The 16,481-nt window shown below is 37.4% G+C and overlaps 1 protein-coding gene across 17 annotated transcripts in view; it reads left to right on the top strand.

Annotated features, from left to right (window-relative positions):
- ANK3 (ankyrin 3) overlaps positions 1-16,481 on the top strand; it is a 437,823-nt gene that overhangs the window by 406,180 nt on the left and 15,162 nt on the right. For 15 of the 17 annotated variants that reach the window (XM_050958262.1, XM_050958273.1, XM_050958270.1 and 12 more), the window contains 3 exons: positions 1,520-1,663; positions 4,788-4,878; positions 8,097-8,472. In XM_050958262.1, coding sequence (XP_050814219.1) covers positions 1,520-1,663; positions 4,788-4,878; positions 8,097-8,472 — 611 coding nt within the window. Of the gene's footprint in view, positions 1-1,519; positions 1,664-4,193; positions 4,879-8,096; positions 8,473-13,053; positions 13,153-16,481 lie in introns of all 17 variants that reach the window. The other 2 variants (XM_050958271.1, XM_050958274.1) reach the window with 2 other exon arrangements.

Below are 16,481 nucleotides of genomic sequence, written 5' to 3'. Positions count from 1 at the left end.
ATTTGGACATGAATATGAAAACATAATAAAGCTTTTCTAAGTAGCACTCATGAAATAACATTTCCTGCTCTAGCTATTTTTACCAAAATTCAAGAAATTATAATATGTATTCACTTGGTAATTACCATATCTATTTATGTAGTTACTTCATTTGAATTGTTGCATACTGGAAGAGAGATGCTAAACCTTCAGTTCTTGGCCTTCATAATGGGACAGTAGCGTCTTCTACCATCTTCCAACCAATACAATCCTGCTTTAGCTGAGTTAAACCTCCGATCAGCTGTCCCGATCAGCTCCAATGTGTGTCACTGGCCTGATCCATCTTCTGAATGCCTATTATTCTCCAGGCATATGAAAAAGAATGAGGATAATTTTTCTTCAAGTTTTTGAGTGTCCTTTTTCACTAGTTTTGTCAGTAAAACCACTGAAGAATGTATACTGTTCATAAGTACTCGGGTTGTACCCTGGGGTGGGCCACATGTGTCAGTGGGACAGAATCCCCTATAAGAGGTTGCAGAGTGGATGCTGAACCATCCTGTTGCCATTATTGCAGCCATTATACATGCTGAGCCCTCCCCATCCCCCATGATGTTTGGGTTTGGTCAGTGAGTCTGGAGAGTTGTGATTCCACCAGCCACCCCCTAACTCCCTGCAAAAGCTGCAGATGATCTGTATGGACTTCCCCACCAGCTCTATCCCTGTTTCAGCTGAGCTGCCCTGATTTCACTTTGTTCAGATCCTTCTCTGCCATGGGATGAGGGGAGGACCCTTTCTGTCTTTAGATCTTTAGGGGACAGGCCTTATAATGTAACAAAAATAAAAGTCTGAAATGTAAGGGTGAATGTGAAAGGGATCCATCCTTAGGGTCATTTGCAGAAATACCATCTGCCCAACAAGATTTCTCCACATCTAAATACCATCACATTTATTAGAGAGACAGGGTGGGTGAGGTAACATATTTTACTGGACCAACTTCTGTTGGTGAGAGAGACAAGCTTTCAAGCTACCCAAAAGCTCCTCTCTCTGACCAACAGAAGTTGATCTAAATAAAAGATATGATTACCTCACCCAACTTGTCTCTCTAATACCCTGGGACTGACATAGCTACAACAAAACTGCACATCACATTTATTGATCATTAGCCCATGTTCAGTCACCTGTTGTTCCAAAGTCTACAATGACATCCTTAGTGGAAGGATATTTTGTTCTAGTAGCAAGGAAATATATTCTTTAGGAACCCTCTGGTCTCAGTCATGTTGCTTCTAATGATGGCATGAAAAACAATGTAATTACACTGTGAAGGAGACTCATACTAGACATTGTATGCCTCATATAATCACAGAATGATTTTTAGACAAGCTAGTAAATATAACTTTCCAGAACCAAACAAAAGCATTGAGGTGAAACACATGTCTCAGCATCTTCTGATTAATGCAGTATGATTGAGATTGAGGGAAACAATTACATAACTCAAAGATGACTGAATTTTTTCTGACATGTTCCTTATTATATTTTCCAGCTGATGCCTTAACCTCTGTATTGACAAAAATTAATCGAATAGATATTGTGACGCTGTTGGAAGGACCAATATTTGATTATGGAAACATTTCAGGCACTAGAAGTTTTGCAGATGAAAATAACGTTTTTCATGATCCCATTGATGGTAATTGAATTCTGTGCACATAATTATTTCAATAATATGTCCAATAATACAGAAAAATATTATAAACAGACCTTTTCTCAAAAGACAGTAAATTGTGAAGGACTAATTAATTTCTTTTCATTTTAAAGTTTTTTTCTCTCTTCAAAATCACAATTATGGTACTTAGAATTGCTCTATGTTTTTTTAAAGTTAATAAATGCAATATGAAATGCAAAACTCTAATACACATTTGTATAGTATTTTCAACTTACATTTTATATCAGCTTGTGTCTCCAAAGGTAAGGGTCCAGTCCTGAAAATATACACATGAATAAAGTTGTTCCCACTAATTTCAGTGTAGATTGATCAGGCACCTTTGTGTTTTTCAATTTCAGTTGTCAAATGAAAAATCATACACTTAGTTGCTCATGCATTAAAAATTATTTGTAATGTAGATAGTGGTATACTGTGCCCCACATTACCAGGAAAAAAAAAATCCTTCAGTCTCATCTCCATACACTAGGTAGTAGGAAATCTTCTCCTAAAAAGAAATGAGTGTTTAGTAATGGCATGTACACTAAAAGAATTTGCAATTTACTAATATACAGCTTTGAGAAAAATGAATGTATTCATAATTTATACTTGAAACCTTTCAGAAATTAAACCATAATTTTCCAAATATAAAATGGCAATATAAACCCAAGTGTTTAATTTTTGAATGAGAAAATATCAATTTTACATAAGTGGAAACTTGTAATAGTTTTCACCCTACAACTATACAAGATAATTATAAAGTAATTTGGGTTAATTTTGAGCCAGATATTGTAAGTCAAGAATTGCAGGACAAATGGGGTTCTGATTATACAACAGAATGGAAATAAGCAAACATATACTTTGTATTGGTCCTGTGGAGCCACTAATTACTGCTATTTCTTTTTTGAAATTATCTTTAAAATATACTGGTGGCACTGGTCATCTCAGCTCTGATTTAAAACCCTGCCAATCTTAAAATCTTATATACAATTCAAGTCTTATGTACAAAACATCTTCTTTTGCATATATTTTCTTCAAATGTGTATTGATGACTTAATCTTCTTCCTGCATTATATTGGGATTTTCTGATTATTAGACTATATAAATTTAATATGCTCCATTATTAAGCAGCAGCTTTGGTCATTGAATCATTGCATTGCAGAAATAATTTTCTGTTGACATTTTAAGAAAGTTCCTCTTGAAATGTTGCTTGCACCTTTTAATCGTAGCAGCAGTGTTTATTATAAAGAAAATGTGCTTCTCCACAGTTACTTTTGTCTCTCCTCTTCTCTTCTCCTCACCTTCCTCGAATTTCCTTTCCTCACCAAGACCAGACTGCTCTTTAGCTTTATCTCAGCTGATTCAGAAAAAATCCTGTTGATACACCTCCTTCAACAGGCACCACAATGTCAACTTAACCCCCAAACATGTCTTCCTTTCCTAGGATATTCAGCCTACTATTTGTTTACTGGAGTGTAAATTTTACATTTTGTTGTCATTCATTTGTGTATATTCAGTCTAATCCTTGAGAATGATTTTTCCCATGTTTTCATTACTTATCTTTTCTTTTCTCTCTTTATTTGATCAGTGTTTCTGATTGTACCCATGTCACCAAGATCTCCTCAGTCTCCAAGATCACCAAGATCTCCTTACTCACTACAGTCCTCTCATCTATATAATTTTACTGTACCAGAAATTTTTATATAGATTCTTCCCCTGTGGTGTTTGTGTTATGTAATCCTTTTGCTGACACCTTTTTATTTTTAGATTTTATTCTGCTGTATTTTAAAATCTGCTCTTCTTTCCTAGCCACACTGAGATTCATTTCTATTCTTTGTTCCTTAACAATTATATTTTTGTAGCACAATGATTAAATTGGAGTATACTAGTGCATAGTATTGTAAGTATTGTGTAATTTTTAAAACTAGGATATTAAAAATGTGGACCTGTTTTAGACATAGATATTTGCAACAACAACAAAAATACCCCCACCCACTCACCCCACACACATACATGCCACACAACACAACCTGGCTGTCCAGCATTATGATCAGATTCTTCCTTTAGATTATATTCATCAAGTTTGCATGAACCAAAACAAAGAGAGAGAGTGTTACATAATTTGGCCACAAAATACAATGTTAGCTATAAAGGACCACCAACTCTATCCATATTTATTCCATTTGCTTGCTTATGAGTCAGTGTGCTATAGCTATAAAAATGTTAAGGTGGCTGCAAAACCATTCATTAGAACCTTTACAGAGTGTTGATTTCTGAAGAAGTCAGGAGCAGTAGCTGCCACGATTTTAGCAACTAGCCATTTTAGCTACTCTAATTTGTGTTGCATCCATTTAGGGTAAACCAATAAATCTATCTAATTTACATTCACATTTAAATGGCTACAACATCTCATTTTAATATTTTAATATTTTCTATAATTCATCAATCATTTTACATGTTTACTTATGTATTGCTCCATACTTCATTCCAGTCAGTCCAAATGTACTGTCTTCCTTAGGTTATCCCACCATTCAAGTGGAACTGGAAACTCCCACTGGGTTGCGCTTCGTGCCACCCACCCCTTTCCATCAAGATGATTTCTTTAGTGATACCTCTAGTATAGAGTCACCCCTTAGAACTCCTAGTAGACTGAGTGATGCGTTAGTGACTTCACAGGGAAATCTAGACGGTACAGAAGCAGGACCTCCAGTGGTGATTGAAGAAGATACTTCACTGGAAGACAGCAAACCTGATTTCTCAGTACCTAAAGAAAGAGCACCTAAAGATATGTCTGTAGGCCAGAGCCATTTGGAGGAAGTGGACCTGAATGATTATCCTCGGTATCTTGGTAGTTATGGTGGGATATCAAAAGATGCTAAGTACTCAAAACAAATACAGAGTGAAGAGACTAGTGAAACAGGAGTGAAAACTGAACAGCATGAGAGAGAAAAGTCTGGTACTGATGAGGAGATGACAGAAGAAAAGCTTAAATCTCTGTTTGAGGACATTCATCTTGAAGAAGGAGTTGAGTCTGAGGAGATGACGGAAGAAAAAGTGTGGTCTATTCTAAAAGATGTTCAGCAAGCAGAACAGGAAATGTCTTCAATTACAGGTTGGCAGAGTGAGGCATCAAGTGTCCATGTTGAACCACCAACGCCTGGGCGCAGAATAAGTGGTGAACTATTAGATCGGCTAGATGATAGGTAAGGATCTGGAATATAGATGTTTGTCTTCAAACAAATCATTTTCAATGTCATTTTCACTTCCAGATGTAAGATTTCTAAAAAAAGCCTTCTGAAGTTATTCAAGTTCATAGCTTGATTTTAATGTATTTGCATTACTTACACAAGTCTGGAACACTATCAGCAAGGTCCAAGAAAATATATATATATTTTTAAATACCTATCATCATTTGGGTCAGATAACTATGCTTTATCTTCTGTTAGATGTAGATTACGTTTTCTATAAAGGTCTGATCCAAAGCCCATTGAAGCCAGTGGAAACACTCCAAAAGTCATTTAGGTCAATTGATTAGACCCTTAATACATATCTTGCAACTATACTTCTCTCCCACTGACAGCTTTAGAATTAGGATAACTTAAAAAAAAATTTCTGACAACTAAATGTCTAAAGCCAACATTCAAATAATTTGTAAAATATAATAGCTGTCTTAAATGATGGTATACAACAGGCTTAGCCATCCTCACAGCAAGCAAGAACTTCATTAGTTATTTAAAAGACAGTGAAAATAAAAAGTTAAAAATCAATATTCACTAAACTATGCTGTTTAAGAATAGATTGTCTTTTAAATGCTATGTCTATGTCACCACAACACTGAAAAAAGTAATTAACAGAGTTTCTGTCTATGTTGGAGCTGGAGGTGTAATTCCCAGTTTGGGTAGACGTACTTGTGCTAGCACTGATCAAGCTAGCATACTAAAAATGCCCGTGTGACATGGTAGCACAAGTAGCAGGATAGGTTAACCGCCCTAGTATGTACCTGTGTTTCAGTCAGGATCATACTTGGCTGGTTAACCCACTCCACTGCTTAGCACACTGGCTTGATCACAGCTAACACAGCTGTGTATACCCACACTGGAAATTAGACCTCCAGCTCCAGTGTAGACATACTCTAAGTATGGTTAGCTTATTGTTTATTTATTAATGCCCCTACCCAGTATTCTCTTCCACATCCACAAATGAATTGGTGTCGGTGCCCTGCTGTCATGGGTTCTTTTCTATAACCCAATTAAGCCGGAAGTAAGTTGTGCTGTTTTCCTCTCCATAATGTGGAACTAGGGCCACCAGTGTTAGTATCCCAGGGTAGCTGTACAAAGGAAAGGAGCCTCTATGTGAATGTCTTCTGCCTGCTTCAGGTCTCCAAAGACCGGCAGATTTTGAGGAATGGGAGGGCAACCCCCCTGCCATTTATGCAGAAATATCGTAGAAGAAAACACCACATTCATGACATTTCCACTCCCATACAGAAAGACTCAAGCACAAATAATAATAAAGGCTGCAATAATATACTTCAGAGCACAATCCCAGTAAAATGTATTCATTCTACCATGTGTATGAACTACTCTAGTACTTAAATGATAATCTGTAGTTCATTTCCTGAACAACAGTGTAAAGCTCACTGGCTATCATGCAACAAGTGCACTTACTGGAGTTTCCCTTCAACCAGTCTTCACTTCCTGTTTGTCATTTTCTTTGCTGCATTGTCATAATTTGTAGGAACATGGCTATGCTGCATCCCGTTTTAAACAATTCCCCTTCACAAAAAGTCTTAGATAGTAAGCTCTTCGGGGCAGGGACAGCGCTTACCGCATTGTGGATACTACCAGAATATGAATAAATATAATAATAATAATAATAACAACAAAAGTAATAAGTAGATTTGACTCTTAAGTGTCTCTGAAATAATATATTGGGATTGGTAGTTAATAAGTCTGTTTCAGAGGTAGGTGTTTCCAGTGTTGTTGATGATATTTCATTTTGATTTTTTTAAAAGTAAATGTATTTTTATTTAAAATCAATTAAACAGATTTATGCAGAATAATAATATGAACTATGGACAAACAATAAACAAACACTTTGTAAAAGCAGAGTCCTGCACTGCTCCACTTCCATTCCCACACTACTCCCTAAATCTCTATTCCTCTTGCTTGTATATCTTTGTTTTTCCACAAGGGGTTAATTTTTGCCATATCCCAAATTCTTCAGGATTGTAATTAATCTTATAAATAAGATGCTTATATGAAATAACTTCTGTCACATCAGCCTACCACACCTTTTTAAAAGTGGGGCACAAGAGATTGTCTGTCTGCTTTCCAAGGGTCAATTGCTTTGCTGAACCAAGGGCATTCTTAGTCTATTTCTTGAAAGATTTTGTAGTCCCATGTCTGACAGTTCATATGTGGTGGTGGTGTGGAAAGAGCTACTGTAGCTGTTGCCCATTGTATCTACTAAGCCCCTCAACTTGATATTTAGGCTGGATCCTTGGTTCTTGATTTGCACCTTTCATGAGTGATATCCGTTTAAGGGACAAAATCCACAGCTGATATAAATCAGCAGAGCTCTATTGCCTTCAGTGGAGCAACACCAATTTACACCACCTGAGGATCTGGCTTAAAACATTTTGAAATACTTATTAAGGGCTAGATCCTCTCTCATTGAATTCATTGGGAGTTTTGCCATTGACTTCAGTGGGTGTAGGATTTAAGTGATGAGAAATTCAGTACTGCAATGTGAATGATTTAATATTGGTATGATTTATCCAGAGATAATTTGGATTAATTGAGAAATATACCTAATTCAGGAGATATTGTACCTAATTAAATGAATTACAGACAGAATACTTAAATGTGTAATTATGTCTTGTTAGTGGGATTTTTATTCTGTTTCATTAGCAACTTGATACTGTTTCTTTACCAACTTTGTAGTTTTCTCAGAAAAGAGCTAATTATTTGAGCATCAGTGATATATTGAGGTATACGGCTAAATTCAGGCAGAAACTTCAGGGTAGTAAGTAGCAATCAACCAGTAGTGTCAGGTGAGTATATATCTCATATGTTCATAAGGCCATGTTGGTGTACCTCATTTGTTCCTCTTTTTTTTTCCTTTTTTCCCCCTAATTGGAAAAGGCTTAGAATAAAAACATGTGACCTGATTTTCAATGTTCAGTAGGAACTATAAATTCGCAGTGCCTTTGCAAGTGAGACCGCCCAGGCAGAAACTACTGTACCCAATACAGGAATATTCAATAGCTTGATGTTCACATACTACATTTAAATCTTTACTTCTTTGTTTTTAAAAAGTACAAACTGAGAATACAGGCATCTTAACACCAAGATAATTGTTTAGCATTTCTGAAAGCGATTTGAACATTGTGTGATTGTCTGTTGTTTATCTTTTGTAGCCCGGACCAATGTAGGGATTCTATTACCTCATATCTGAAAGGAGAAACTGGGAAAGTTGAAGCCAATGGAAGCCGCACAGAAACTACAACAGAAGTAAAGACTAAATCTTATGTTCAAGAGTCCATGAACAAAGTGGGAAAACAGAGTGACAAGGAAACTCTGAAGCCAAAAACACGAAGCTCTGTCCATACTGAAGAGCAAACATTATTAACATCATATCAGAAATCTTTAGAAGAGACCAGCAAGCCAACAGCAGAAGAGCCTAAAACCTCTGTGCCTGTCAGCATGAAGAAGATGAGCTGGAAAACGCCTGAAGATAGTAAGCCAAGAGCAAACATCCAGGAAGAGACGGGAGCAGCAACGTCTGAACAAAAGGTATGGTTCTGCAATTATTAATGTAGTTGAATGTATATTAATTGACATAAAGTTTTGTAAACTTATAGTGAAATTTGTTTTGTTAACTCATTTTTCTACCTTTTAACATCAGTTTGGTATGATTAATTTACTAAATTACAATAATGGAAAATAATGGTTCAACCACCGAGTTTTGACATATAAATGGCAAGGGTGAAATAGTGTTGGGGGGCATCAAGGAGACAATTGCGGCTCCGTAATTCTCTGCCTGGTACCCAGCCTTGCCTTCTTGGCTGCTCTGAGCTGCATCAGCTAGCAACAGTCACCGTGGACCATGTCTCCTTCCCATCCCTGACATGCTTGCTATGCTGGTAGCTGTGTCAAGGGTGGTGCCAGGAGCTAGCTTCCGTGGTTCTGTTTCTACAAGAGAGATGCAGATGGTTTCTGTTCTTTGAGCCATCAAAACGAGCAGAGTAGGGCAGAGAATCTTCCCTGCCTGTTTTTTCACTACATTCATTTTCAGGAAAATACCTTATCTAGCTGGCGAAATTTAAACTATTTGTGCTTTGTTCCCCTGACACACTCATTCACACTGCAAATGCACAAGGCCAAGCTGTATGTTCTTGCACAGGTCTATAGAGAATTACCAGTGTACAAAGCACTTCTCTAAGAGAGGACATGCTCTTCCATGTAGTGATAGGTGTGGTCTACTGCCTCCCCTTCAGTCTTACATTACCTACTTTGCATGTCACTAAGTGCTTACTGGGCATGCGGGTGTTCCACCCACAGCATCTTTCCAGCCAGTTGTCTGCTCAAGATGGAATTTTAGTGCAACTCTCAACAGCTGATTTCCTTCCTGCAGCCTAATTAAGTTTGTTCAAATAATTGTTTACAGCACAACAATTCTGTTCTATGAAGCCCAACAGCTGGAAGGTTGCCATTTGATAAACAATAAGGCCACCAGGGAGCTAATGATCTATAAAATAGCTAAGAAAAATCTCAGGGCAGATGCGTTGGAGTTCCTTCCATCTCCCTTTGTCATCTATACAAGGATTCTATTTTACTGAGGGCAATAGATTAAGGAATTATAAATATTAAGTGATCTATTTAAATATATCTTGGAATTTGTTTGCAATGTAACTTTTTTGTTTGTAGTATGTACTAAATTTTTTCATAACATGATACAGTAAATTAGGCCTTGGCTACACTGGCGCTTTACAGCGCTGCAACTTTCTCGCTCAGAGGTGTGAAAAAAACACACCCCCCCCGAGCGCTGCAAGATACAGCGCTATAAAGCGCCAGTGTAAACAGTGCCGCAGTGCTGGGAGCACGGCTCCCAGCGCCGCAAGCTAATCCCCATGAGGAGGTGGAGTACGTGCAGCGCTGGGAGAGCTCTCTTCCAGTGCTAGTGCTGCGACCACACTCACACTTCAAAGCGCTGCCGTGGCAGCGCTTCCGCGGCAGCGCTTTGAAGTTTCGAGTGTAGCCAAGTCCTTAGTTTAAATGTAGTTCATTTTAAAGTGCTCCCTAATTGTTTCACCCCGCGTCCCTTTATACCCGGTAACATCATCATTCTTAGCAATTATGTGTTGTACTATTGTATTTTATTCTTATTTATTAGTTTGTGACACATCTAAGCTGTAAAGTCCTTTACAGGTATTAACTAATTAATTCTCTCAACACCCCTGTAAAGACCTGATCCAAAGCTAGTTGAATCAATGGGGTAATTCCTACTTACTTCAGTGGACTTCGCATCAGAACTTATGAATGTATTGTTGTCCTCATTTTAAAAAAATGGGAATACTGGGACAGGCAGCATAAGTGACTTAACCAAGGCCACAAATCAAATCAGTGGCATAACAGGCACCAGAATTCAGGAGTCTTGACTCCCAGATTCATTTTTAGTGCACTAGACCCAAATGCCTCTCCTTATATTTAAAAAATTTTAAACAAAAATATTGTAAAAACCCTTAATTCTACTTGTGTTTCCACCAGGTGGTTACCCAAGTGTCAGAAAACAGACAGTTGGCCACTTTTTTTTCTCGGACTGTTCAGTTTTGAAGATTCTGTGCTGGAGTGTGGGAAAAATAAATGTGTGCATATTTTCAAGACTCCTTTCAGCACTTCTCTTGCAGCATCCAGGAGAAGGCGATAGTTCTCAAGCTCTCTCTCTCTTCCCCCCCCACCCCCAAATAACAAGTGAGTCACCTTAATGACACAACCTTTGAATAAACTGGATACTGCAGAGCTATGTGATTTCTGAGTCTCCCTCAAACCTTGTAAGACTACCAGACAGTTTGCTAGAATTGACTAGTGACTCTACTGTTATGATATATCAGTGAAGACATGGGTTCTTCTGGTTTTTCTAATCTCTTTGATCTGAATGATTTGTAATCAGTAATTAAGTGAGCTATCACATATACTCACTTGAAAAGACAAGGAGAATTTCCACTATAATATATCTGGGAGGTATTCTTCAGACGTGATCTATAAATAAAAAAAAATCATAGTCTGAGTGGGAAAATAGGTGGACTTCAGGAAAAAATTACTGCACAATTTCAATTACTTCACAAAACAAGCCATTTGGCATTGAAGATGGAAAGGGACATTAAGAAGGCGCTCGGGAGTTAGCAATGGGATATAGGCTTTCATCATTAGGCCACCGTTTCAAATTTTGGTCCAGAATATTCATGGATGTAAATCAAACCATTACTGTTGGGTAGCTGTTTGCTTGCCTGTGTGAAATGAGTTGATGGCCTAGTTCCTCGTGAACAGGTTCCACATTACAGAAACCATCACTACAGTTTCATTAACTCTCACCTTTATAGCTGGCAAAGATTCTTCAGAGAACCCACCAAAAAATGGTTTTGAGACCTACTGGCATGGTGAGGGAATTCTCTTCTGCCACTGCCCCAGCTGTACCATGTTCAAAGAATAGATGCTCTGGCTGCACCTTTCACAAGAATCAGGTTCACATGAATATTATCTTAAATAAAAGGGGCAGAACTATTAAACATTATTCTTGTTGGAGTGCTGTAACATTATCATGGCCGCTCCAAATACAATGGCGGCTAAATTCCATCATAACTAAAAGAAGATACTTTAACTCTTTAATTAATGGCACTCTTTCTCCAACATCATTGTGATTTTTGGGAATCCATTTTTGTGTCCTATCACTTTTTATTATCATAATTAAATTAAACTAATTTGATTTGTTTATTTGGATAGCAGCAGTAGTGTGGTTGGCACATTACAGATAGGTTTGTATTGTCTTGAGATGTTCACCTATCTGCAGTCCTTTCCTCTGAATATTCCTTTTCTGTTTCTCTCTCTCTCTCTCTCTCTCTCTCTCTCTCTCTCATGCTTGCTTTCTTTGCTTTATAGATCATTTCTGAGAAATACTCTTTTGTTTTACATGCTGGGCTGGATAGACAAAAAGGAAGAGTTTAATATATTTAGTTAGCAGAATTTTAATAAGTAATGTTCCTTTTCTCTCTCAACGTTAGTCGTTGAGTAATTGTAGAGATAATTACCATATTTCTAGATTCATAAAAAATGTGGCTGATACCTGGCCAAGTTTTCAGACTGGTCTCTACCACTGCATTGTGCCTGCCGCATGTGCACTCATTTTACTGCCACAGCCACCTGTATGCACACTAAAAAATTGGTCGTGGTTTGTGGAAGTGCACACTTTAGTGTGTGCAGAGAACAGGCAGATGCGCACATGCTCAGATCACAAGTGGGCACTGGGGTCTGAATACTCATCATACTGTACCAAGACAATGTCACAATTTAATCTTTCTAAATTACTTTATTGGTTTTTTTTAAATAAATACAGACTGTTTGTACAGATAAATTTTGAGTGGGAAAGCCATTTACTCAATAAAATTCTACAAGAGGAAAATACCTATTTATTATCTCCCTGGATCTTGACTGGTGTTTATTGTTTAATCATTCAGGAGGTGACTGACTTGTTACACTCATGGATCCAGTACAGTTTCATCCCTTTCTCCCCACCCCCTCTCATTTCTAAAATTCCATTTCCTATTTAGGGCCTTACCCAGTGCTCATAGAAGTCAATGGAAAGGTATCAGTGGGCATTGGTCATGCTCATAGTTCAGAAACCATGAACTGCTTTGTTTCCTCAGGCAGGAAATGGAACAATCTCTAACAGAACATTATGGGCCAAGATTTCTAGCACTGGTTTTGTTGAAATTGCTAATTCTTGAGCATAATTTTGCAGAAAGTTGTAACTTGTGGCTTGTTTGTTTTTTTTCTCACATCCATATTTTGTAAAGGTAAGATGCTTGAGATTCATTTGTTCAAATGCATTTTGGGATCTCATTATTTGTCCCATATATAAAAAAAGCTTTAAAAGCATTAAGATACTTCATAAATGGAATATTTATCAAACTACAGCACAGCAAAGAGCAAAAAAGACCCCACAATAAACTAATGGGCAAGATTGCAGACACCACATACATGGTACATACAGGATGAATAAACTTCTATGATAACCTTTTCTTTCTCCTGGGTGTTCCTGCTCAGAATGTTTTGTCTTTTAAATGTGCTGTTAAAATATACTAAAACTGCCTTTATCAGGAATTTAGTGACAGTGACATTGAGATTCAGAGTGAGTCGAGCTCAGATGAGGAACAGAGAATCACTACAAGAGTTTATCGCCGGCGTGTGATTCTGAAGGTATCCTGTGATTTTAGTTCTAGAGGTACCACTGGCATGGATTTGGTCTTGAGTGCTGTGCTAATGTTCAGTGTTGGTCATATTAGACACCCTCTTGTAATGTGCTTTCCATTTCTGGTATGTATTTACAACTAAAATATTAGGTAGTCTTTCTTTGCATAATCCCTAGGCTTATGGTTGTCTTCTGGTGGAAAACAACCACACAGCGTTGCATTTTTGTCTTTCTTAATGCCATTGTGTTCTGCATGGCATCATTAACACAGTTACTATGTATAGTGAGATATAATGGTATATGGACATAGGTTGATATAATGAAACTCTACAGGGTTGATAACCACTTTAAAAGTCTGTCTGGTATGGAACAGAATGTATGCACACAAGGCATGTGTGATATAAAGTATTTTGGTTTATCTTTCTTTCAGTTGCCTAAATCACAAGTAAAACACATTCTTTAACTCCTAACAGTAGGATTTAGAAACATAAGACATATTGATGTTCCATGGGACTTGTGCTCTTAAATTCCTTAGGTGCTTTTGAATATCCTTCCCCTGACGATATTTGGGCCTAATCCAAAATATATTGAAGACAATGAGAGTCTTGAGTGGGTTTTGGATTAATCCTTGTTTGGTGTTTTTACAATAATATGTTGATGGAATGTATTCACAGATATAATAATAATTAATAATGTGGTGTCATGTAAATAAATACATTTGTTGTGTATATTTTCTTATACACTCAAATAGTTTGCTGTTACTTGCCCTAGAATAGTGGTGTTCAGCCTGTGGTCCATGGACTCCTAGGTATCAGTAGACTATGTGTAAGGGGTCCACAAAAGGTTATCGTTACTATAGAACAGTGGTTTTCAATCTATAGTCCGCAGACCCCTGGAGTTCTGCAAACTATGTCTAAGCTTTCCAAGGCGGTGTGTACCTCCATTTCAAATTCTGTAGGGGTCTGCAAATGAAAAAAGGTTGAAAACACTACCCTCGAACATTTACATAGTCAAAGGTTATGTCAACACTATGAGCTAGGGCTGTGATTCCCATGCTGGCATACAAATACAGATATGTATTTGGCACGGCTAAGCCATACTTCTGCTGCTGCTACCTGTGTTACCACGACTACACTGTTATTTATACTTGTGCTAGCTTGATGAGAGCAAGCACCAGTATTTGTATGCGTGTAGGGGTATCACATCCCTAGCTTGTAATGTAGACATAACCAAAACATTCTGTATCTAAAACATGAATTTTAGTACTCAGTTATTTATAGGATTTTCTTACAAGTTTTTATTGAAAAACAGTGATGAAACCAGAAAGACAGCGCTGCTGTCATGCTTATATAGCACCTATGCTACAGTGATGGAATTTACCTGATATAATAGTTACTTTAGTAGCATAAATTCCAGCTATTTATGGCACTTCAAATCTGCTTTTTTAGATTAATATTTGTATGTTTATGGAAAAGAGGAATGTATGTGTCTTCTTAATACTGGTCAGTTCTACCTCCTCTCTATGATATGCAAACACACTGCTTTCCAGAGGTATTGATCTCTCCAAGATGCATTCCCTTGAGGAGAGTGCAGAGTGGTATTTTTAATAACATACATTATGTACCTCTTCAATTTATCAGTCATGCTCCCTTCTTTAAAATCCAATGGAGGCTTGCAGGGGGCGTGGCTGGATATAGCCCAATGGGAGTAAAATCTTTCTGTCATCTTTGACAGAAGCCTGTTGCTGTCTTTCAAAATCTCCAAGCTGTTCAGTACATCCCTACGATACAGTAGTAATTATAATCTGAAGTATTCGATGCAGCCAGAGAGGAATAAGAATGTTGTTCCTGTTTTCACACTGATCTGTTGTTGTGAGGGCATCATAGGGCACTGTAAGCTGCATTGCACAAAGATTCTCCCCTGGCCAGATCCTGAGCTCTTAATGGCTCTTTTATGCTGCTGCAGTAGCTTGAAAGGCTATTGTACAGAAAAGAATTCCTCCCCTCCCTCCCTCCCTTTGTGTTCTGTTCAGTACTTCTCACTGGTTAGCTGTTTTAGAGGCCATAGGTAGAAATAGGAGACTGGGGCCAATGTTCTCTTTTCCAATTACATCATGCTGCCTCAGACTACTTGCCTGGCCCATTGTATTACTGATCCGATATATTATTGTTTGGAGCAAGTAGTGCATTATCTTCAAATAGGGACACCCTGGACATGCTTGTTCACTTTTTACTCCATTGAAGTCATTAGGAGTTTTTCTTGAGTCAGAACTGGGTAAGGATTTCAGGATTTGGCTCTTATTGTTGGGTCCATATCTTGATTCAGTCCTATTTATCCATATAGTAATAGCAAACGAAAGCAGATGATTACAGGCTTGGCTGCTCCATGATGGAATAGCTGCTGCAGAGGGTTGCATGTGTGACATTTTTTATTGTAGTTTATATTGATTACTGTCTCGTTGCTACATAAAAAGCAATAGAGGTTCCTATGTATCCCACGGGGTGAAATTTGATCACCCCTGGACTAAGGATAAATTCAGTCTTGTGGAAAAAGAATTCACTGGATGATTCCACAGGTAACGTTAGGACTAAATTACTTTATTGACTTTCTCATTTCTTTATTTCTGTTTTGTTCCTTTATATGTTGTTGTTATTGCCATTACTTATTATTTGCTATGTAGAGTTATTGTTCTGTGCTCTGTTCAAAACATGGAGAAAGTCATTTCCCTGTCCTAAGGATAGTACGATTGAAGGGCACAATCTCGTGAAGTGCTGAGTATTCTCAAACTCAACTCCCGTACGTAGTACTTTACAGGATTTGACCATACATTTAGACAAAATATGTAAGACACATCTCCCCATATTACCAGATCATGGACTAATCTCAAAATTGTAGAGAATTTTTTTCCTTTCCCTTTCCCTGTTTATCATTTGGTGACTAGGACTCACAAAAGAGGTGCAGGAGTATGGGCAATTAACACACAAGGTGAAAATAGAAGCTTTAGCCATAAAATGTATAACATTTATAATGTAATATATAAAATTTAAAGGCAGATCCAAACCCCAATGAATTTAATAATTAGTGACTCATTTTTATGCTTTTTAACAATTCTAAAGAAACAAAATTATTGAATCAGTTTCTTGCAGAAAGTCGTGTGAAAGATCTGCATTTCACTTCACATTTTTAATGAAAAAAACCCTAATTTCTGTACAAGATATTCAAATTTCACATCATTTTGCAAGTTTTATTTCCTTTACTTCTTGACACTGTTGTGGATGTTCTGTGTTTTCTTCCAAAAATATTCAGAAACCAGGGCTCTTTTTCTTCCATTCTTCTT

Source organism: Gopherus flavomarginatus, chromosome 6 (genome assembly GCF_025201925.1).
Source record: "Gopherus flavomarginatus isolate rGopFla2 chromosome 6, rGopFla2.mat.asm, whole genome shotgun sequence".
Classification (NCBI taxonomy): domain Eukaryota; kingdom Metazoa; phylum Chordata; order Testudines; family Testudinidae; genus Gopherus; species Gopherus flavomarginatus.
This window is presented reverse-complemented; position numbering and strand designations above follow the sequence as displayed.